Here is a 22,953-nt window from a genome sequence, read left to right as displayed (position 1 = left end):
CTTTTAACTGGTGTAATTATTGTCAATTTTATAGTTTTGCGAGTCGGAAGAATTTGTTGTATTTTATTTATGTAGTCCCGTTTATCTAGAATAAGGATGGTGTCGCCTTTTTGGATAATAATATTGGGATTGTTTTTTAACTTACGTAAATTAATTTGTTGTTGTTTAGTTATATTAGACTAGGATGTGAGATGGGTGTTTATGACAGCATTAGTTTCATGCAGCGGCGTGTTATGACTTCATGGGGCCCCCGGGCAAATTTTAATTTGGGGGCCCTATGTACAGTGTTGAATTTTTCTTTGAGGGGAAATCCCACGCCTTCAGTATACTCTTACTCATGCAAAAAGCTAAATAATAATTGTAGATATAATTTTATTAAAAATAAAACAAAATTACACGTATGACATTTATAAAGAACTTTTATACTGTATATAGCCCCTCGACGTGGGCACCTGTACGTGGTGAGGGGACCTCCCAGTGATGCTAGTCTGGAAGTCCAGACTAGCATCACTGGGATCCAATGCCCACAGCCCAGGTTCCAGGCTTACATCAATGGAATCCAGTGTGTTTGCCGTGCGCTGCGACCCGTGGAAATTCGGAAAGGGGGATCCTGGTGGTTGAGGGGCCCAGCTTCAATACACCACTTTGGCCCCTGCTTCGACAAGACGGGTGGTCCTGGAAGGCCTGGCTAGGATCAATCGGCTAGTAGGCTCGCCTGCGAGGGTCAACCGTGTCAATGCCACGCCCCTACCCTCATGGTCCGAGGGACCATGAGGGTAGGGGCAGGATTCAGGCTGGCGGCGGTGCGGGTATAGTGTCTGGGTAGCCCTGGCATTCCACTCCTGAGCGCATTTATTGCATGCCGGGTAGTGGGCGTCCCTTTGGGCTCCGTGGTGGGTGGGGAGCCCGGGCACTGAATAATATAAAAAACTCAATGAATCCTGATAAACTTATTTCTTCAGGGGCCCCAACCCGGTCCCTATCTGAAAACATAGACAACGATCCAGATAGCATTATTGCTAAAAAAAGGCAGCGAACTGAAGTACCATCAGGGCCTGTTCCAAGGTTCCTAATCATAGACTCCACCGGAGAAAAACCAATTGGTAAAATGTCGCCTTTTTTTATTCAAAAAGGGTTAGATGGGTTAGCAGGTTCACCCAAATCAGTTAAAAGGCTTCGTTCTGGAGACCTTTTAATTGAAACTAAAAATGACAGGCAATCAGAACATCTACTCCGAACAACATCAATCGGAGGAATCCCTATAACAGTGACACTACACAGAACACTTAATTCATCGAGAGGTGTCATTTCGGAGTGGGACCTTCTCGACGTAACCGAGGAGGAAATCTGCTCCGAATTAAAACCACAGGGAGTCATTGCTGTCAAGAGAATCACTGCGTGAAGGGATGGAAAAATTGTTAAAACCAGGAGCGTTATCCTGACTTTTAACTCTCCTAAACCTCCTGACGAGATTAAAGCTGGATACATCAACTGTTCAGTGCGTCCACACGTTCCGAACCCTTTACGGTGTTTTAAATGCCAGAAGTATGGACATTCTCAAATGGCCTGCCGTGGAGTCCTTGCATGCGCTCGATGCGGTGCAAAGGACCACGAAACAACAGCATGTTCAGCCGCAAAACCCACCTGTATTAACTGTGAAGGCGAACACCCGGCCTACTCACGAGCATGCCAGAGGTGGAAAGAAGAAAAAGAAATTCAACGGCTGAAGGCAGAGCTAAATATATCATACCAGGAGGCAAGGAAATTGGTCAAACCCCTGAATATCAACAAACCTACCTACGCCCAGAAGGTAGCAGGGAGATGTTCCGTCGGAACTCAGACGGACATGACCATTCCTCCAAAGGAGTCTTTCACTCCCATCGCGCGGTATCTCTTAAGTTCTCAAAAACCTGCACAAAAGGACCAATCAGCTGCCACTCCTATATCGGTACCTCCTAATGCTCCACAAGTAACAAAGGTAATTATGAAAGAAAAGAATAAGAAAGGGGAAGTCGCCCCTAGTACCCAAGAAAAGATGGATGTCGAGCAGAAGGAGGTACCCGAAGATTCAGTCTTGGAACTCTTTGCGGAGGAGGAAATGGACACAGGACAGCGTCCATTCTTCCCCAAAAAAGATAAATCCAAGACTGATAAAAGTAAGCCCTCAGCACCTCGGAAGCCGCCTGATGGACCCACCAAGCCAAAATAATGGCTAAATTCCTACAATGGAATTGTCATGGATTCCGGCGAAATATTGATGACATCAAGGCCCTCCTGCAAAAGCACGAGCCAGTTTGCTTTTGCTTGCAGGAGACATATCTAAAGGCAAATGATGATCCCACCATGCACAACATCACAGTTTTTCGAAAGGATAGAATTGCGGATGGCTCTGTACATGGGGGAGTGGCTATCCTTGTGGGTAACCAGACCCCAGTGCTGCCCTTGCTAATTACAACCAGCATAGAGGCTGTTGCAATTCGCCTTTCAGTGGGATTTTTATTAACTGTGTGCTCCATTTATTTGCCACCTGGGACTGACATCTCCCAGGCAGACCTTGATGATCTTCTAACGCAGCTGGCTCCCCCTTTCTTATTTCTCGGGGATTTTAACGGACATAACACCCTGTGGGGTAGTGCTAACATCAACGGAAGGGGACGAGCCATAGAGCGCATGCTCAATGACAATGATCTTTCCCTTCTAAATATTGGAACAAACACCTTCTTCCACATGCCTACCCGTACTTTTTCTGCCATTGATCTCTCTATCTGCTCCCCTTCTCTACTCCCTTCACTGACTTGGGAAGTGGAGGAGAATCCATACGGAAGTGATCACTTCCCTGTGATAACCTTGTTACACAATGGGAGCCCATGTCTTCCTTTTAGGTTACCACGGTGGAAGATTGATCAGGCTGACTGGACTGCCTTCAAACATCAGGCAAATTTTGATCTTAGCACAGTCAGTCAAGAGCCTATCAATGATGCAGTTAAGTACATCACAGAAAATATTGTCCAAGCAGCTGCGAATGCTGTTCCAAAAACATCTGCCCGGTTTCCACCATTTCCCAAACCTTGGTGGAATTCACAATGCACAGCAGCAAAAAAGGCTCAAAACAAAGCGTGGGGGATATTCCGCTGATATCCTACCATGACCAACCTTATAGCCTTTAAACGTGCACGAGCCAAAGCACGATATATCCGCCGTCAGAGTCAAAAGGAATCGTGGATCCGTTTTACATCATCTATTAACCAGTCTACCAACTCTAAGGTAGTCTGGGATAAAATCCGGAAAATGAAGGGAAAATATACATCCCACCCTTCTTCAATCCTAGATTATAATGGATGCACTATTGCAGATCCAACTGCAATAGCCAATTCTCTTGGGGAAACATTCTCTAACATCTCCGCAACATCTTCGTATTCCCCAGAGTTCCTGGTCCTGAAATATAAAACCGAAAAACAGGCACTTAACTTTAAATCTAAGAGCATTTATCCCTACAATGGGGATTTCACTATTCAGGAACTGGAACGAGCCCTCGCTCTTTCCAAAGCAAGTGCCGTTGGACCAGATGGCATCCATTATGAAATGATTAAACATCTTTCACCAAAATCTATGGATTGTCTGCTCCTTCTGTATAACAGAATCTTTACTGAAGGGCAGTTTCCGGACTCCTGGCAAAAGGCAATTGTTCTTGCCTTTCCTAAGCCAGAAAAGGACCCAAAAATCACCACCAATTATCGTCCTATTGCTCTGACTAGCTGTCTGTGCAAAATCCTGGAGAGAATGGTTAATTCTCGTTTAATATGGTATCTCGAATCAAATGACCTTCTCTCCAACATCCAGTGCGGCTTCCGAAGGAACCGGTCCACTTTGGACCATCTTATTAGTTTGGAAGCATCCATCCGTTATGCTTTCCTAAAACGCGAACACTTGGTGTCGGTGTTCTTTGACATGGAAAAAGCGTATGACACAACTTGGAGATTTGGCATCTTAAAAGATCTGCATAGCCTTGGCCTTAGGGGGCAACTCCCCATTTTTATTAAAAACTTTTTAGCCAATCGATCTTTCCAAGTTCGTGTGGGATCCTCACTCTCTCGTTCCTTCACTCAAGAGGAGGGAGTACCACAAGGATCAGTATTAAGTGTCACGCTTTTTGCCATCAAAGTAAATTCCATCACAGAACAACTTCCTCCAACTGTAAACAGTGCCCTCTATTTTGATGACTTTAGCATATTTTGTCAGTCATGCAACATGAGGGTTATTGAAAGACAACTGCAGAAAGCTATTGATCGCCTCAACTCCTGGGCTCTTGCTAATGGCTTCAGGTTCTCGCCAGAGAAGACCGTTTGCGTACACTTTTGTCGTAAGCGTAATCTTCATCCTGAACCTGAATTAAAGCTCGGACAAAATGCAATTCCAGTAGCAGCGGACACAAAATTCTTGGGACTCGTAATCGATAAAAAGCTGACCTTTCTGGATCACATCCGTCAACTCCGCACAAAGTGCACAAGAGGGCTGAATATTCTGCGCTCTCTTTCCTCAACATCTTGGGGTGCAGATCGATGCACCCTACTACGCACCTATCGTGCACTTGTACGATCCAGAATAGATTACGGGTCCCTGGTATACAATTCGGCCAGAGACAGTGTACTTCGATGGCTGGATCCTGTCCATCATCAGGCTCTCCGTATCGCTATTGGAGCATTTCGAACATCTCCCGTCCAGAGCTTATACGTTGAAGCAAACGAACCACCGTTATCACTTCGACGTAAGCAGTTGTCTCTAAAGTACGCCTTAAAACTGAAATCCCTGCCAGACCATCCTACGTGGCCATTCGTTTTTGAGCCACGATGGGAAAATTTGTACAACACCCGTAAGACTGCCAATTGTCCTTTTGGTATTCGTCTCCAAGAGCTACTCAAAGAACTTAATATTAAGGTAGACAAGGTTGCCCAAACACCAAAGCAACCCCTTCCACCCTGGCATGCTCATGTTCCAACATGTGACTTGTCCCTTAGAAATTGGGGGAAGTCGGACACTCCATCGTCTGTCTACCTGCAGCTTTATTCAGCACACCGAGCTGAACATTCTGACTTCGCGCCAGTTTACACAGACGGTTCGAAGTCGGAATCATATGTGGGATCTGCTGCTGTCTTTACAGACAGCACTACATCGGAGCAGATTCCCTCTGAATGCAGTATATTTACTGCAGAGCTGCATGCTATAGAGTTAGCCTTGGATCACATTAGTGAATGCCAATACCAACGGTTCATTTTATATTCTGATTCTCTCAGCGTGTTACAGGCTTTAATATCTGTGAGATATAATCCTCATCCAGTTCTGTCTAGTATTCAGCAGAAGATTCACTTCCTCCGTGGACGTGAATATGATATCCGCTTCTGCTGGATTCCCAGCCACATTGGGATTAGGGGAAATGATTTGGCTGACGCCGCAGCCAAATCAGCAATTCCCAATAATAACCGCTGCCTGTCAGTCCCCTATACAGACTACAGGCAAATAATACACCAAAAGATATATTCCCAATGGCAGGATTCATGGAATAGACAGACTGCGAATAAATTATATCGTATAAAGCCTGTAATTGAACCGTGGCAGTCTAGTCTGCGCAGGAATCGTAAGGAGGAAGTTGTTCTTGCCCGGACCCGCATAGGACACAGTCATTTAAGTCATTTGTTTTTGCTGAGGGCTGATGACCCTCCTATGTGTGTGTCCTGTGGCACAATTTTAACGATTAGACACCTTTTAATTGACTGTCCAGATTTTAGCAATATCTGTTTTACCGCTTTTAACCATCTGACTGAGCCTTATACACTCAGTCAGATTTTATCTGACAATGACAATGTGTCTGCTGTTTTTAGCTTTTTTAAATCAATAAAGGTTTTTACTCGTATTTAAAATTTTTACGTTATTGTTATGTCTTTTATTATATATCTGGACATGGTGGCCTAACTACTTAGGTCACTGAGAGAATAAATTTTTATATTTTTATATATTACCTCGTTTTGGTGCATTATAGCCTTAGATGCTAATGCGCCAATAAAATCTAAATCTAAATCTAACTGTATATAGATTAAGTAATCTATAAGAAAAAGTCATAAATGAACACAATTAGTATTTAAGTACTTTTATTGCATTAAATAATAAACTAGATTAATTAAATGAGAATTAGAATAATATATATTTAATATAATGAAACAAACTTTCTATAAATTAAAAATAAAAACAATTCTTAACGGAACATAACAAATTACCTAATAAAAGTCGTAATTAGAATGAAAATTAAGAACATTATTATATGTTCACTTTCCGTGCTTTTTGAGCTGCAAAATTATCAATCAGCTCATTATAATCAACCCCAGTAGTAATGTCATTTTCAATGCATAATACTGACAAATTGCATAATTTTTCTTGGCCTAAAGAATTTCTAATGTAATTTTTAATTCTTTTAAGTACATTGAAAGAACACTCTGCCGATGCATTAGAAACAGGTGCGGTTAAATATATTCTTAAAATTATGTCCACATTAGGAAACATAGAAACTAGCCCTTCTTGAATCGCTTTATACATTAATAAAGGAGAATTTAAATTTTAATTTTTTGCAAAATGTACAATGTGGGTAAGTTCTTCCTTAAAAATACTAACGTCGATGTCGTTTGAATACATATTTATTAAATTGAAAATACATTCATCGTACTCATTTGGTGAAATTTCTTTTAAGTTGATATTTATTAATATGGCAAAATAATTTAAAATATTTTGATAAGCCTCAACATGTCTTTGAATGTCTGATACCAACTGATCGCGAATAACATTCAAACAATTCACTATAAATCGTTGTTTTCCTGCCAATTGCACATCCTCATCTCCATCCCTTTTCTCATCAAAATGTAATTTTCTTTTGCGTTTTTTCCCTTTGTCTGACTCATAATTTGTACTGTTTGTTAATGCAAAACATTCTGTGCTATAGTATCAAAAAATTCGTTGTTGTTTAGATTGTCTTCTGATATGTACAAAGATAACGATTTTAAAAGATTTACAGCTTTATGTAAATCAGAATTTTTATTTTGAAGACTAGTTGCATTCAATCTTTGTAGAATTGCATTCCTTATGAAAAGTAAAAGTGTTTTTTCAATATCTTCAAAGTTTTCACATAGCTTTTTTGCTTCTAATTTTGTTACAGGTTTTTCATTACAATCTTCAAAAATTTTAAATAAAAGATTCTTTTATGGACAAAAAATTCATCTTAACAGCTAAAATTGCATCTGCTCTTGAGGACCATCTTGCAGAACAAATTTATTTTATTGTTACATTTCCTTTTGTAGTCGCTTTCATTAAAATATCCCATCTCTTTGTAGAAGAAGAGAAAAATACAAATAAATTTTGAATAAAATCGAAGAAATGGAGTGCTTTTGGACAAGCTTCTGCAGTAGAATTTCCCACTAAATTTAGGCTATGAGCCGCTCAAGGGACATAAAATGCAGTTTTACTATGGCTCTTAATCTTTGTTTGTAATCCGTTGTATATCCTGGACATGTCAGCTGCATTGATGTAAGATTGTCCTCGACAGTTTTGGATATCTAAACCATATTCTGTTGATTTTGAAGTTATAATATTTTCTAAGTAGCTAGCATCATGCTTTTCAATATGTAGGAAAGACAAGAAACGTTCCTGAATTTTATTTTCTTTATCTAAATATCGATCCTATAATAAATGATAATTTATCTGTGTGACTTATGTCGGGAGTAGAGTCAACAATAAGTGAAAAGTATTTAGCCTGTTTGATTTCATTAATAATTGTATTTCTTATGTTACAAGACATTAAATGTATGAATTCGTCACATGTAGTATTAGAAAGATAATTCACCTGTCCTTTACCACATTTACCATAAGTTTCTAAGTGGGTTTTCAAAAACATATCAAAATTAGTTAAATATTCTAAGCAACTCAAAATTTCCTACATTACTATCATGCCCTCGAAATCCCAACCCTAATGAAGCTAACAGTTTCACAGTCGCAACAACTCTTTTTAGAACCTCACGCCAATAATTTGTTTGGTTTTCATAAGCTTTTATCAAGTCTAAATCAATTCTTCCTACACTTTTCAAGCGCTTTACCTATTTTCTTTATGTTCTCTAGACTCATCGTGCCTTTTTAAAATATCAACATTATGTTTCCGATCATTACATGCAGTAACTAATAATTTTTTTTGATTTAACTGAAAACAATTTGCAAATAAAACAGTACACAGATTTTGTGGTTTCTGAAAATATTAACCACTCTCTTTTTTCTATGGTACCATTAGCTCTACTTAAATAGAAATGCGATTCGTTTAATTTTCTTGTAATGATTTTTCCATCACAATTAAAATTTCGATTTGAATTTTTAATGTTTCCAAAATTTTGCGATTTTTCGCGAAGGCAAAACTCAATAAAATCATTTGTGATGGGGTTTGGACATAAAGCAACATCTTTAGTGTATGTTTTATGTTTGATATTATTTGTATGTATTGCATTTGTATTTTTATCATTATTATCATTGATATTGTTTGTATTAATATTTTGTCCTTATTATCATTGATATTTGTATTAATATTTTTATCATTGTTATCATTAATATTGTACACAGTTGCGTTGTTGGTATTGTTTTCAATTTGATCAATAATAACGCCGGCTGATACTGTAAAGTTGGAAGGTTCATTTTCTATTCTATTTTCTTGCCATACGCCTGTGTCACACCTGCAATCTAGGTATGGGATCCCCAGATATGGGACCAAAATTTAATTTCTGATTTTTTTACTACAAAAAAGAGTTTATAGAATATTGATTTGGGGACTTTGGGGGAGCCCCTGTTGATGGGGGGCCCCAGGCAATTGCCCTTTTTGCCCATAGGATAACGCACCGCTGGTTTCATGGAAATGTGGTTTTTATCTGGGTGAGTCCCAAGTTTAGTTTGAAGCTCTATAATGCAATTTTCTATAGGGTAGTGTCTATTTTAAACTGTGAAATTTAAACCATATTCAAGGCCGGAGAGTTCAGAGGGAGATGAACACTCAGAGGGAGATTGATGAAGGTATATCAGGCGTAATGTCGAAGTTTGCAGATGATACAAAGGTTGGCAGGGTTGTTAATGACAGTAATGGCAGTGTGCTACTGCAACAGGATCTAGATAATTTGGGCAGATGGGCTAAGAAGTGGCAACTGAAGTTTAACCTTGACAAATGCAAAGTACTGCATATGGGTAGAAGTAACCCCAGAGAAACGTACCAACTGTGTGGTACTACACTTAAGGTGGTAGAAAATGAAAAAGACCCGGGAGTAATTGTGCAGTCAGATATGAAGTTTTCTGAGCAATGCAGACAGGCTGCCAGGGAAAAGGAGGTGATTATCCCTCTGTATAAGGCAATGGTCAGGCCACGCCTTGAGTACTGCATGCAGGTCTGGAGGCCTCATTTTAGGAAGGATGTAGATTTACTTGAGCGTGTACAGAGAAGAGCAACAAGATTGGTGAGGGGAATGAAGAGAGGCTTAAGTTCTGCAAATTGCAGTGGCTGGAGACTAGGTACCTGCGCGTCATCTGATTGAGGTATATAAGGCCTTGAATGGGTTGAGCACGCTGAATTCTGATGGGATCCTTCCACTTGTTCAGATTACGAACCTAAGGGGGCATAAATTCAAATTAAGAAAAGACAGATGTAGATTAGATGTGCGGAAATTTGCCTTTAGCCAGCGGGTAGTTAATTGCTGGAACAAACTTCCATCTGTTGTTGTGGAAGTTGATAGGTTGAATAAATTTAAGGAGGAACTGGACAGGCATTTGGAGGGAATGGTGTGATTTTTTTTTTTTTTTTTTTTGGCTGATGCTGCATAAGCTCATACACTTGCTTTCTTGCATCAAATGCCACTGCTACTACTACTACGTTAACGATGGCAGGTGTGCGAGGCTTGTTGTGTGCATGGGTGAGCCTATTCCATTTTTTGCAATGCTTTTCGCTGACCTGATAGGTTGCCGCATTAATACGCATGTTGTTTAAATCAATGAAATTACTTGATTCATTCTGCTGGGGTCATGCCCCTTTTTAAATTACATTTTAGACAATTGTATGTGGTGTAAAAGCTTATTTTTGTTAAGAAATCTATTTCGTAACTCTTCTTTAATGATAGCCAAATTTGCCTGCGCATGCACTAAATATGTTTGTAGTAAATATCCATACCTCACTCATAAATTTTCTTTAACTATCATTAAAGAAGAGTTACGAAATAGATTTCGTAACAAACATAAGCTTTTACACCACATACATTACCTAAATTATAATTTAAATTTCATATTTAAATTGCATTTCTTTCTTGCTTTTTTCTTGCATCCCTAGCTGATGGAAAAAAACTGAGTGTCTACAGTAATTAGTCTCTGAAGAGTCCTTCAGATGTGCGGAAATTTGCCTTTAGCCAGCGGGTAGTTAATTGCTGGAACAAACTTCCATCTGTTGTTTACCAAAATTATTCTGCAACTGAATACTAAAGCAAATATACAGCCAGTTTTTAACTAATTTTCCCCTCTGGGAAATATGGTAGTAGAATGTACAGTAGATATGAGCATATACAGGATTCGCTTTTTCCAGTTTCCAATATGAAATTGCTAGTTCTTTGAACCCACTATTATTTTTCATAATTTGTTTTGAGGACATGATCATACTTGCAGTGTGAAGAGGCACATTATATTGAAGTTGCACTTTATTTATTTTGTTGCAATGGTCTCGTTATTTAACAGCCACACCTTGTATTGTGGATAATATCTTCCAAGCATTAAAAAGCCTGTAAGCAAAATTACAAGGCAGATATATGTGCATGTGCATAAATTTGAATTTTCATATGCTGAATGATTTTATCAACTCTAAAATCAAACTGCTCATTGTTTGTATTTCATCATTGTAATGTTCCCCTTCCCCCTTAATTTTAAGTAGAATTAATAAAAGTTGCTAGAATAATATTATATGCATATATGCAAAATTGAAATTTCACACTTCCAACCATTGTCTGTATTGGAAAATGGAAGAGATTACTAATTTCATATTTATATTTTATGGCTGTAACCCCCCCCCCCCTTCAGTAGAATTAGTATTTTTAAAACTAATGTGTAAAAACAGCATTTTTAAATATTTCATATTCTTATTAAAGAATAATTTCAATACAATAATGTATGGAAATCAATTAAGAAAAGATGATATATTGGTATACTGCAATCAGAATTTAAAAAAGCAAAAAAAACTTTTTTCCATAAATAAAAAAAAAAGTTGGTCACCTGACAGGGGTATTGTAACCCCCACTGCACCAAACTAGGGTGTGACCACTGCTGGATAAAAATCCACAAACAAACAAATGGGTGAATATAGATGCAAAATATTTATTTCATTCATCAGCAACCTGAACAGGATCATTGATAGTTATGCCCTTCATATCTAGTGGGCCAATTTGAATTATCGCTTTCCTTCCAGTGTTAATAAAAGAAAATAATTCTTTACTACTTTTCTTTGCCAAAGTATTCTCATAATCTGTTTTAGCTTGTCTAACCTCCTCAGTGACTTGATTGCAGACTAGTTTGTGGTTAATGTACAAACAATACATTTTCAAAGCATAAAATACAATTGGGATATAATTTATTTATTTATTTTTTGGTTGGTACTACATAAGCTTGCTTCCTCGCATTGTTTTGCCAATACCAAAAGGCAACGTAGATTTCATTTATTAATAAAATATTACAGGAATTAGGAGATAAAAATTATTTTTCTAGTAACTTGGGAATTTAAACTTACATGACACCATAAAAAGAAAATAACTTAAAAGAATTAGCTTTAACAAAATGTAAGTATTAAATTTACAAATTACTGTAAATTACAGAAAATAACTTTACAAAAATTTTATTTACAAAAAAGAAATTAAGCAAATGAAGTTAAGCAATAAAAAAAAAGAAAAAAAAAAGTTACTGCTTAATCTCCTAACTCAAGCATGTTATAATCCATAAGAATAGTGGAGCTCCACAGTCCAGCAATTCAACTGTACTTTTGGTAATATAATATTCATATTCACTAGCCACTAAGTCTGGTGTGTGTACAGAGATGAGATAATGTTCCAAAATGAATCTTTTTTTATTTCGAGCATACAATGCAACTGTGTGAAGGCAGATGTAGTTGCACTATAGGAATGCATCACTGAATAATAGACCTTGGTGTCTAAATTGGTGAATTTAAATGATTCACAAGCACATTGTAGTATGTTATACTGTGGAATAAACTTCAGCTGATTTTATGCTTTCTAAATAAATTTCACATTGCACTGCATTTGCTATAACGTACGGTGATGACTTAATTTTTATAATACATAAATGTTAAATAATATTTTCAAAAATAATATAAGGATACAGATATCGCCTCTTTTTCCAGCTGTGATAAGGACTTGATTTTGTGTGCCATAAAGAATTGCAGAACTACCATGTTCATGACATATAAAAGCTGGTGAAGGAAAAAAAGAAAGAAATTTATTAAATAAAATAGTACTCTTTTGAATGGTTTCTTGGAACAGCATAGTAAATAGTGTTGATAAAATTTTAAACTCCAACTTTCATTTACTTACTTCACATGAAGTTTTACATCACACCTCCTTTTTAAACGTTTCATTATAGTCTGAGCTCTGGAACAACGATCAGGCTATATTGAAATATTCCTTAATGCCATTTTAATGTATTGTAAACATAATTATTAATCTTATTTTCTTATTAATTAAACATTAAGTTAATGGCATGCACAATGAGGATAATTTCCTCCATTATTTTAGCCAAGATCATTTTCAAATTACACACTGGACAAACCAACTGTTGAGAAGGTGAAATCAAATTTCATCTTCAACTGTTTAAGTGTAATTTGATTTCAGGTTCATGTGATATAGAATGTAGCATTCAATTTGGAATGTCAGGGAAGTTAGAGTTGGCACAGCTTGTTTTTTCACATTAAACTCCTGTTCTTCGTAAACCAACAGAAAAGTGGTTTAAAATGTCTTTCAATAGTTTTACATGTGCCAATTATGCGGTCCAAAAACAGGGAACATATTGTGCAAAAAGGATAGATGGAACAGGATCAGGGTGAAGAGATAACAACTTGATTTTGTGTCAGTTCTATTGGGAAAAAAAACTGCCACTGTGTGAGAATGAAAGTTTTGATCATCAGTACTTCATCATCAGCCATTTTCAATCCACTGCAGGATGAATGCCTCTCCAGAAACTTTCCAGTTCCTTCTGTTTTGTGTAATAGCCATCCATTTACTACCCACAAACTCTTATATTTCATCTGTCCATCTCCATTGTTATCTTCTAGGTTTTCTTTTATTTCCAATTGGGTACCATTCTGTTATTTTCTTAGTCCATCTGTCATCATGTAAGGGCACAAAGGGTGATATTGTTGTACATGTTGGCACTAATGATATTAAGAGTAGGAGACTGGCAGAATTACTTAACAAGTACTAGACAATGCTGAAAAAAATCTATGAGCTAGGGTTGAATTTGAAAGTGTTTGCAATTCTGCCCAGTCACAATAGGAGGGAGTATATGATGAGAGCCTTGTCGATCAATTTGGCCCTGTACAGATTGTGCAAGGGGAGAACTGGGGGGGGGGCGATTGTCCTCTGAATAAGTCTATTCAAATGCATGCTTGCTTGATGTTTGTGGAGCAATCAGGAATGGGACATGATATTGCCAAGGAGAATGTCTGTGTGTGTGCGCAATGTAAGAAGTGCAAGGAAATCAGGTGCCAACTCGGCATTGTTATTGGCTTATATGAGAGCTTGAAGGACAGGCTGGATGCCCTCAAAGGATTTAAACTGAGGGGACCATCAAGCTCTCAGCTGCCCACATCAATGCTAGAGTTTGCACTTGAACACCACACATCACAGCGGCAACCCCCCCAAGGCAGAATGCGCTGATCCCAAAGGAACTAGTTATTGTAGGTGACTATTGTCAGGGAAACTTGTTGTTGTTGTTGTTATTAGGAGCATTAGCAACTAAGGCCATATTGCTTTGGTGATATGCAGTGGTCATTCCCTGACCTTTCTGCATCCTCCATATTTGGTGGCCACGGGCTCGAACTCCAGTCTAATCAAGAAGCGTGTGCTACCCACTGCTGCTCTGCCCACCTGGCTACGGAGGTGCCGTCAGGGAAACGGAGAACATATTGTGCAAAAAGAATAGATGGAATAGGACTAGGGTATGTCTGCCAGGGGCAAAGTTTGATGATGTTGGGCAGATATCATCCTCCTTTAAGGGTACAAAGGGTGATATTGTTGTACACGTTGGCACTAATGATATTAAGAGTACGAGACCGGCAGAATTACTTAACAAGTACAAGACAATGCTGAAAAAAAGTCGTGAGTTAGGGTTGAATTTGAAAGTGTCTGCAATTCTGCCCAGACACGATAGAAGGAAGTATATGATGAGAGCCCTGACGATCAATTCGGCCCTGGAGAGATTGTGCAAGGCTCAATGGGTAGAATTTTTCTCAGGCCTGGTCTGTGCTTGTTAACAGGAGAGACTGCTTCTACAGGGATGGGATACACTTAAACAGAAATGGTGCAAGAATATTTGCTGATGCTATCGAGGCAGAGTTAGGTGGGTCGGAAAACTGCTAGCTTGGGGGAGATACACAGACTAATAGATTACCAGTAGCCGCTGGCAGAGGTAAAAGTGATTCTTGAACTACTTCTATTGAAATGCAATTGAGCAGCAGCCTGGAAAGCAAGGCAATGGGAATTTCCAGGACAGCTGGGAGTCATAGTGGAACAAGTAAATACATGGGCTGTGTTAGGGTAACTAAGAGTAGAAACAAGTGCATGTATACTTGCATGTACACCAAGGCTAGGAGTATAGTTAATAAATTCGATGAGCTAGTCAAGACATCAAAGGCAGATATTGTTGGGATATAAGAGACATGGTGCCACACAGACATAAACAGTGCAGAACTGGAATTTGGGGAGTACAAAGTATACAGAAAGGATAGACAGGAGAGGAAGGGAGGAGGAGTTATGCTGTTAGTTAAGAAACACATAAAATCTAAGGAAATACATCCAATCTGTGGGTGGACAATGCAATGTTGAGTCTGTTTGGTGTGACATAAGCACTGGAAAAGGAAAAATGAGAGTAGATGTGCGTTATAGGCCTAATGAATCTAATGAGTATAATGAGCAATTGTGCAGAGAAATAGTGTGGGCCAGTAAATTAGTGTCTTATAATGAGGGATTTTAATTTCCCGGAATTTGTCGGTTGGTCACTCACACACTAGCAAGGCTTTTGTGGATTTATTGTATGATTGTTTTCTACAGCGGCATGTTCGGGAGGCAACTAAAGGGAGTAATACTCTTGATCTGATTACCAGTAGTGATTTTTCATGCATCAAGAATCTGCAGATAAAGGAACCACTAGGTGGCAGTGATCACAGTGTGCTGAAGTGGGATTTACTCAAAGAGGTAACTACAATCAAGGGTAAAGAAAAGGATTTTTGCTTTTGTAAAGGTGACTATGGTGGTCTGAGACAGTATTTAAATTCTATACAGTGCAACCAACTGATGATGTTACCAACAGCAAATTCAAAATGGGAAGCATTCAAAGAATTAATCTTGGAAGCTACTAGGTTTTCATACCAACAAAGAAATATTGTTCAAGATTTAGGCCTAAATAGATGTCAGATGACCTAATTAGACAAGTGACACAGAAGTCTATGATAGATATAAGCTGGTCTGTAACCAAGTTACAAAGGAGGTTAGGCAACCAAAGGCAGATTATGAGAAATCTTTGGAAAAGGATGCAAAGAAAAACAGCAAAGAGTTCTTTACTTCTGTAAACTCTAGAAGGAAGGGGATGAATCAGATTGGTCCACTTGATGTCGACTGTTCAACTGTTGATGATCCTGCTCAGGTAGCTAACAAACTAAATGAATATTTTGCATCAAAATTCACACGAGGAGTATTCAGGGAGGCAAGTGCCAGAGGTATATTCAACTCTGGCAGTAAGCCAGATAATCTTGTAATAACTGGGAGTAAAGTGGAGGAGAAATTGTTGAAGATAAACACAAGAAAGGCACATGGGGTGGATGGTACCTATCCAGTTATATTAAAGGAGGCGGAAAAGGAAGTAAGCAAACTCTTAGCCATAATTATGAGAGCTTCCCTGGACTCTAGGGAGGTACCCATGGACTTGAGATGTGCAGACGTTACCCCAATCCACAAAGGAGGATCAAAGGGAGACACAGGTAATTACAGACTTGTTAGTTTAACTTCTGTTCCAGGGAAATTAATGGAGGCACTGGTTAAAGAAGCATTGCAGGATCATCTAGACAAGACTTCAGTTATAGCTCAGACACAGCATGGTTTTGTTAAGGGAAAGTCTTGCCTGAGCAATTTGATTGGATACTATGATGTGGTCACAAAGGAACTGGATGCAGGGAATAACTTTGATATATATTTGGATTTTAGAAAGGCTTTTGATACGGTTGTACAGGGAAGACTGCTGCACAAATTGGAGCAGTGTGGCATTAGAGGCAAATTGCTGCTATGGATAAAGGGATGGTTGAGTGGGAGAAGACAGAGTGGTAATCAATGGACACTGCTCATCGTGGACTAATGTTATTAGTGGAGTCCCTCAGGGTTCAGTGTTGGGTCCATTGTTGTTTTCTGTATTTATAAATAATACTGATCATGGTACATCAGGCTTAATGTCCAAGTTTGCAGATGATACGAAGGTTGGCAGGGTTGTTAAGGATACTAATGGCAGTACGCTGCTGCAACAGGATCTAGAAACGTTGAGCAGATGGGCTGAGAGGTGGCAAATGAAGTTTAACATTGACATATGTAAAGTATTACATATGGGAAGCAGTAATCCCAGAGTAACTCTGTGGTACCACACTGAAAGAGGTAGAGAATGAAAAGGACCTGGGGGTAATTGTGCAGGTAGATATGAAGTTTTCTGAGCAGTGCAGATAGTCTGCGAGAGTAGCTCATGGTGTCTTGTCAATGATATACAGGAATTTTTGTAGCAGGGATAAGGAGGTGATTATTCCCTTGTATAAGGCAATGGTCAGGTCACACTTTGAGTACTGTATACAGGTCTGGAGGCCTCATTTTAAGAAGGATGTAGAGCTGTTGGAACGAGTATACAGAGAAGGGTAACAAGATTAGTGAATAGAACAAAGGGTTGCTCTTACGAAGAAAGGCTTAAGTTTTGCAAATTACAGTGTCTGGAGACTAGGCACCTGTGAGGTGATCTGATTGAGTTATATAAAGCCTTGAATGGTTTGAGCATGCTCAATGTGGATGGGATTCTTCCTCTTGCTCAGAATAATCGCCTGAGAGGGCATAAATTCAAATTGAGGAAAGACGATTGTAGGATAGATGTGCGGAAGTTTTCCTTTAGCCAGAGGTAATTGGTTGGTGGAACAAACTTCCATCCTTTGTTGTGGAAACTGATAGCCTAAATAAATTTAAGTCTAAGCTGGACAGGTATTTGGAATGAACAGAGGGGTGAAATGGGAGTGGTTTTTTTTTGCCTGATGCTATATAAATTTGTTTTCTTGCATCGTGTGCCTTTGCTAATGCTAATGTCTTTGAGCCATGTGTCCTGCCCAAGTCCACTTCAGTCCTTTAGTTTTGATAAGAATGTCCTTTACTAGAGTTTGTTGCATAGTCTATGTGTTTCTCTTCTTATCCAACTTGATAGTACTTGTTACTAACATATGCAAGATATGAAACTAGTCCAAAAGGTGATCTATGGGGAATGGTGAGTGATCTGTAATTATAACTCCTAAAGGAGAGCAAAGTTAAACAGGCCTATGGAGCCAGGAAGTTCCATTTCTAGCCTTCTGGCTGCCTTCATGCAAAATCTATATAGCCATTTTTATACAGAGGTTTTGATTTTCAAATAAAATCAAATATCAGTGCTATATTTTTTTATAATTTTGCTATATAATTTTAGTACAAAAAGCATTAAAAAAAATTGTATTCAGTAAAAGTAAAAAAAAAAAAAAATCAGCAACACAGAAAAAAATAAATGCCTTTAAATTTGTTAGATGTATCTGTTGCACATATGTATCAAATAAAACAAAATGTATTTCTAGGGAGAAATAGAAAAAATAAAACAAAAACTATTAGATTAGCACTAAACAAACAGATCATGGGGGGGGGGGGGGAATAACAATTCTGCTTTTTCCTGTGACAGAGTGAGTAATCACTTAATGTAAATTTAAATTTACATTATGTCAACGTTCCTGGCTAAATAGGAGATTGAGCCTATACACTGCATGAAAAATGTACAGAAAGTTGCTAACTGTTCTGCTGGTAAAACTGTTAATGTGAACTTCTTTGGTTACAATGGCCATCCATCTTACAAAATGAGTGCCAGTGGACATTATGTTGTTTATTTATTGAAACTTAACTAAATTAAAACTCTTAACTATTAGAACATTTTATATTAAGGTTAAGTTGTTGATTTGTGTTGAAGCAAACTATCCTACTTTTAATATTTTTATGAAGCAGAAAAAATAACATTTATTGTCGAAACCAATGTCAAAAAACTAAGATGTGCAGAAATAGTCTACTAAACAAATATGTATCTTATCTAGTACTAACGAATGTTTATTTTTGTAAATTATGTAACTTTAGAGTAAATACTTTAATTGCAAAAAAAAAAAAAAAAACTCCTTTTGTAATTTTGAACTATAATGTGCTATACACTCATTATGATGCATCATAAATATTAATTATTTCATTATTTTTTATCCTCGTTAACAGGTTGACAAATTTTTATCACATTATCATGTTAACTAAAGATGCAAGAAATCTTTAATTGAATAAAATTTCAAAGAGAAAATTCATATTGTATATAGCGAAAGAATGGCTAATGAACCTTGAATTAATTCTTGAGGCCTGTCACAGAAAAATTAAGGTATGACAACTAGGGTTGCTACCTGCATGTCTAAAGGCTGATGGAACTGATATGAATTAAAGCTTCACAGGCAAAGTGGGTGTATCACATTGTCCCACTACCTTCCCGAAATGTTACCACCTTGTTGCGGTGGAGAAGCTTGAGTATCCTGATGACCCAGAGAGCTATGCTGGCGGTAGCTAGACTACCAGTAGGGCCACCCTAGCCAGACAGGTCAAAGTGTAGGGATCAGATGAAGAGTAACATACTGGTCCTCCAGGTTGGGGGTTGTGCGGTAGGCTGGTTCTCTCCCCATGTAAAAAAAATAAAAACTCATAAAGCTCAAAGAGAAAAACCGGACAGACAAAGGGATGCGACTCGGACTAGGAAAAGGAAATGAAAAGGAATAATGGACATTTTAGACATTGTAAGATGGAATATAAGAGGAAGATTAGGATATAAAGAAGTTGAACTACTTAAACACTTAAAACAGAAGAAAGTAAATATAGCAGTCATAACAGAAACAAAGAAAATATTTAAAGGTATGAAAGATTATGATTCTTATACGATGATATACAGTGGAGTAGATCAAAAGGAAAGAGCCAGTGAGGGGTAGCAATATTAATAGATCAGAAATGGAAAACCAAACTACAGAGCTACACATTTATAAATAATAAAAGAATAATAATAGTAAGATTTAAATTAGACAGAGGTTATTTATGTATAATTGGAATCTATGCTCCAGAAGATGGAAAAGAGGAAGAAACAGATAAATTTTATTTACAGAGTTACAAAAAGAACCAGACAAGAATGTAAAAAAGGACCATGTAGTTATTTTGGGAAATTATAATGCTCGGGTAGGGAATAAGCGAATAAAAAATATTATGGAGAAAATAAAGTAAATGGAAATGGATATAAAGTAAGAGATTTTGCAACATTTAATAATTTAAAGATAACAAATACATTTTTTTAGAAAATGTGATATACATAATATATATGGTCGGCAAGAGGTACACAATCAATAATAGACTATGTAATAGTAAATCAAAAATTAGCAAAACAATGTCGAGATACTAAGGTGTTTAGAGGATATGATTCATTCATTAAACGCCCTTCCTTTCACCCATCTGGGCACCCCAAATGTTTGTCTTGTTCAGCCTTAAATTTATTTAAACTATCAACTTCCACAACAACAGATGGAAGTCTGTTCCAGCAATCAACCACTCACTGGCTAAAGGCAAACTTCCACACATCTATTCTACAACTGCCTTTCCTCAATTTAAATCTATGTCCCCTCAGGTTCTTAATCTCAGCAAGTGGAAGTATCCCATCAGCATTGAGCCTGCTCAAACCATTCAAAGCCTTGTACATTTCAATTAGATCACCTCGCAGGTGCTAGTCTCCAGATGCTGCAACTGACAGAATTTAAGCCTCTCCTGGTAAGAGAACCCCTTTGTTCCTCTCACCAATCTTGTTGCTCTTCTCTGTATTCATTCTAGCAACTCTACACTCTTTGTAAAATGAGGCCTCCAGACCTGTATGCAGCACTCAAAGGTGTGGCCTGACCACTGCCTTATACAAAGGTATAATCACCTCCTTGTCTCTGCTAGCAAAATTCCTATATAATATTGACAAAGCTTCATGACCTGCTCTGGCAGCATGTCTGCACTGCTCAGAGAACTTAGCATCCGACTGCACAATTATCCCCCAAGTCTTTTTCATTCTCCACCTCCCTGAGTGTAGTACCAAACAGTTGGTACATTTCTTTTGAGTTACTGCTACCCATATGCAGTACTTTGCATTTGCCAATATTAAACTTCAGTTGCCACTTCTCAGCCAATCTACCTAACTTTTCTAGATTCTATTGCAGTAACATACTGTCTTTACTATCATTAACAACCCTGCCAATCTCTGTATCATCTGCAAATTTGGAATTAAGCCTGACATATCTTCATCAATATCATTAATAAATATACAAAACAACAATGGACTCAGCACCGAACCCTGGGGAACTCCACTAATAACATTAGTTCACGTAGAGCAGTGTCCATTTATTACCACTATCTGCCATCTCCCACTCAACCATTCCTTTATCCATTGCAGCAACTTGCCCTTAATGCCATACTGCTCCAATTTGTACAGCAATGTTCCATGTGGAACAGTAAAAGCTTTCCTGAAATCCAAGTATATGATATCAAAATTATTTTTTGCATTCAGTTCCTTTGTGACAACATCGTAGAATCCAATCAAATTGGTCAGACAAGACTTCCCCTTAACAAACCCATGCTGTGTCTGAACTATTACTGCAGCCTTATCTAGGTGATCCTGCATCACTTCTTTAACCAGTGACTCCTTTATTTTCCTAGGAACAGAAGTTAAACTAACAGGTCTATAATTATTTGTGCTACCATTTGAAGTCACCTTTGTGAATTTTCACATCTGCAGTCCATGGAGACCTCCCCTGAATCTTCCTTGAATTTATTTAAGCTATCAACTTCCACAATGACAGATGGAAGTTTGTTCCAACAATCAACCACCTGCTGGCTAAAGGCAAATTTCAGCGCACATCTGTTCTACAACTATCTTTCCTCAATTTGAATTTATGCCGCCCTCAGGTGGGTAATCTGAGCAAGAGGAAGAATCCCATCAGCACTGATCTAGCTCAAAATGAAATGAATTTATCTAAAGATATAAATGTAAGTGGTAAGAAGAAGGGATTTTGCTTTCATAAGGGTGACTGCAGTGGTCTTAAACAGTACAAAAATTCTGTTCAGGAGGACCAACAGATGGGTTGGTAAAATGCATGTTCTAAATGGGAAGTGGTCATTAAAGCTACTAAGATTTTTATACCAACTAAGAGATAGTGTTCAAGGATAGACCTAAATGGATTTCAGATGAACTGGTGAGACTAGTGACAGAGAAGAAAAATGAATGGGATGATTATAGTCAATAAGAGGGTAAGCAAGCTAAGGCAGATTATTATGGGAAATCATAGCTAAGAATACAAAAAAAGTACTTGCTAATTAATTTGTAAACAAATTTGAGGAATCAGAAGTATGTGTGAATTCATCAAATGGGGACATTGTAGGGATACTGGAGATATGGTGCCACTCAGATATAAGGGATGCTAAATGTGAATAAGGTGAGTACAATGTGTACAGAAAGGAAAGGAGGGGAAGGGAGGGACGAGTTACACTCTTAGTTAAAAAAAGTATAGAATGGAGATGAATGAAGAAGAGTATAGAATGGAGTGCAATACTGAATAAAACTGGTGTGAAGAAAGCACTGGGAAAACAAAATTGAGAATAGGAGTGTGTTCTAGGCCAAATGACTGATGAGTACAATGAACAGCTATACAGAAAATAGAGAGGGCCAGTCAATCATAAAATCTTATACTGGGGGATTTTAAGTTTCCATATATTGACTGGTACTTGTGGGTTAGCCACTCAACACAGCAACAGATTTTTCTGGATTTATAGGATGACTGTTTTCTGTACCAGCATGTTGGAGAGGCAACAAGAGAATGCAATACTCTTGATCTGTTTATCAGCAGTGACTCTTCATGCATTAAAAAACTGCAATGGTTTCCAGACAGTTTTAAAATTCCACTCAGTGGGCCAACTGATGATATTACCAGCAGCAAATTCTAAATGGAAGTATTCAGGGAATTACCTAGATGGGCATTGGATGAACTGGTGAGATTAGTGGCAGAGAAGAAAAATATACTGGTTGCATATAAGTTATCAGGAGATACAGAAACCTACAGTAGATATAAACTGGACTGCAAGAAAATCATGAAAACGGTTAGGCAAGCTGAGGCAGATGATAAGTCTCACACAAAGAAACATAGCAAAGACTTCTTGCCTAAGTTAACACTAGAAGGAAGGGGTGAACCATATTGTCCCACTAGATATGAATGGTACAACTATTAGAGGTGATATCCTTTTGATGGAAGACCACAGGAGGCATTGAATTGAGTGTAATGGG

At 38.0% G+C, this 22,953-nt stretch overlaps 1 protein-coding gene across 2 annotated transcripts in view; it reads right to left on the bottom strand.

Annotated features, from left to right (window-relative positions):
• Positions 1-22,953, bottom strand: part of Rbcn-3A (rabconnectin-3 alpha) — a 980,796-nt gene that overhangs the window by 4,945 nt on the left and 952,898 nt on the right. For both annotated transcript variants that reach the window (XM_090388469.1, XM_090388476.1), the window contains one exon: positions 12,431-12,520. In XM_090388469.1, coding sequence (XP_090244595.1) covers positions 12,431-12,520 — 90 coding nt within the window. The remainder of the gene's footprint in view (positions 1-12,430; positions 12,521-22,953) is intronic.

The sequence above is a fragment of the Mastigoproctus giganteus genome, chromosome 2 (assembly GCF_048544385.1).
Source record: "Mastigoproctus giganteus isolate SK-2022 chromosome 2, ASM4854438v1, whole genome shotgun sequence".
NCBI classification, from domain to species: domain Eukaryota; kingdom Metazoa; phylum Arthropoda; class Arachnida; order Uropygi; family Thelyphonidae; genus Mastigoproctus; species Mastigoproctus giganteus.
This window is presented reverse-complemented; position numbering and strand designations above follow the sequence as displayed.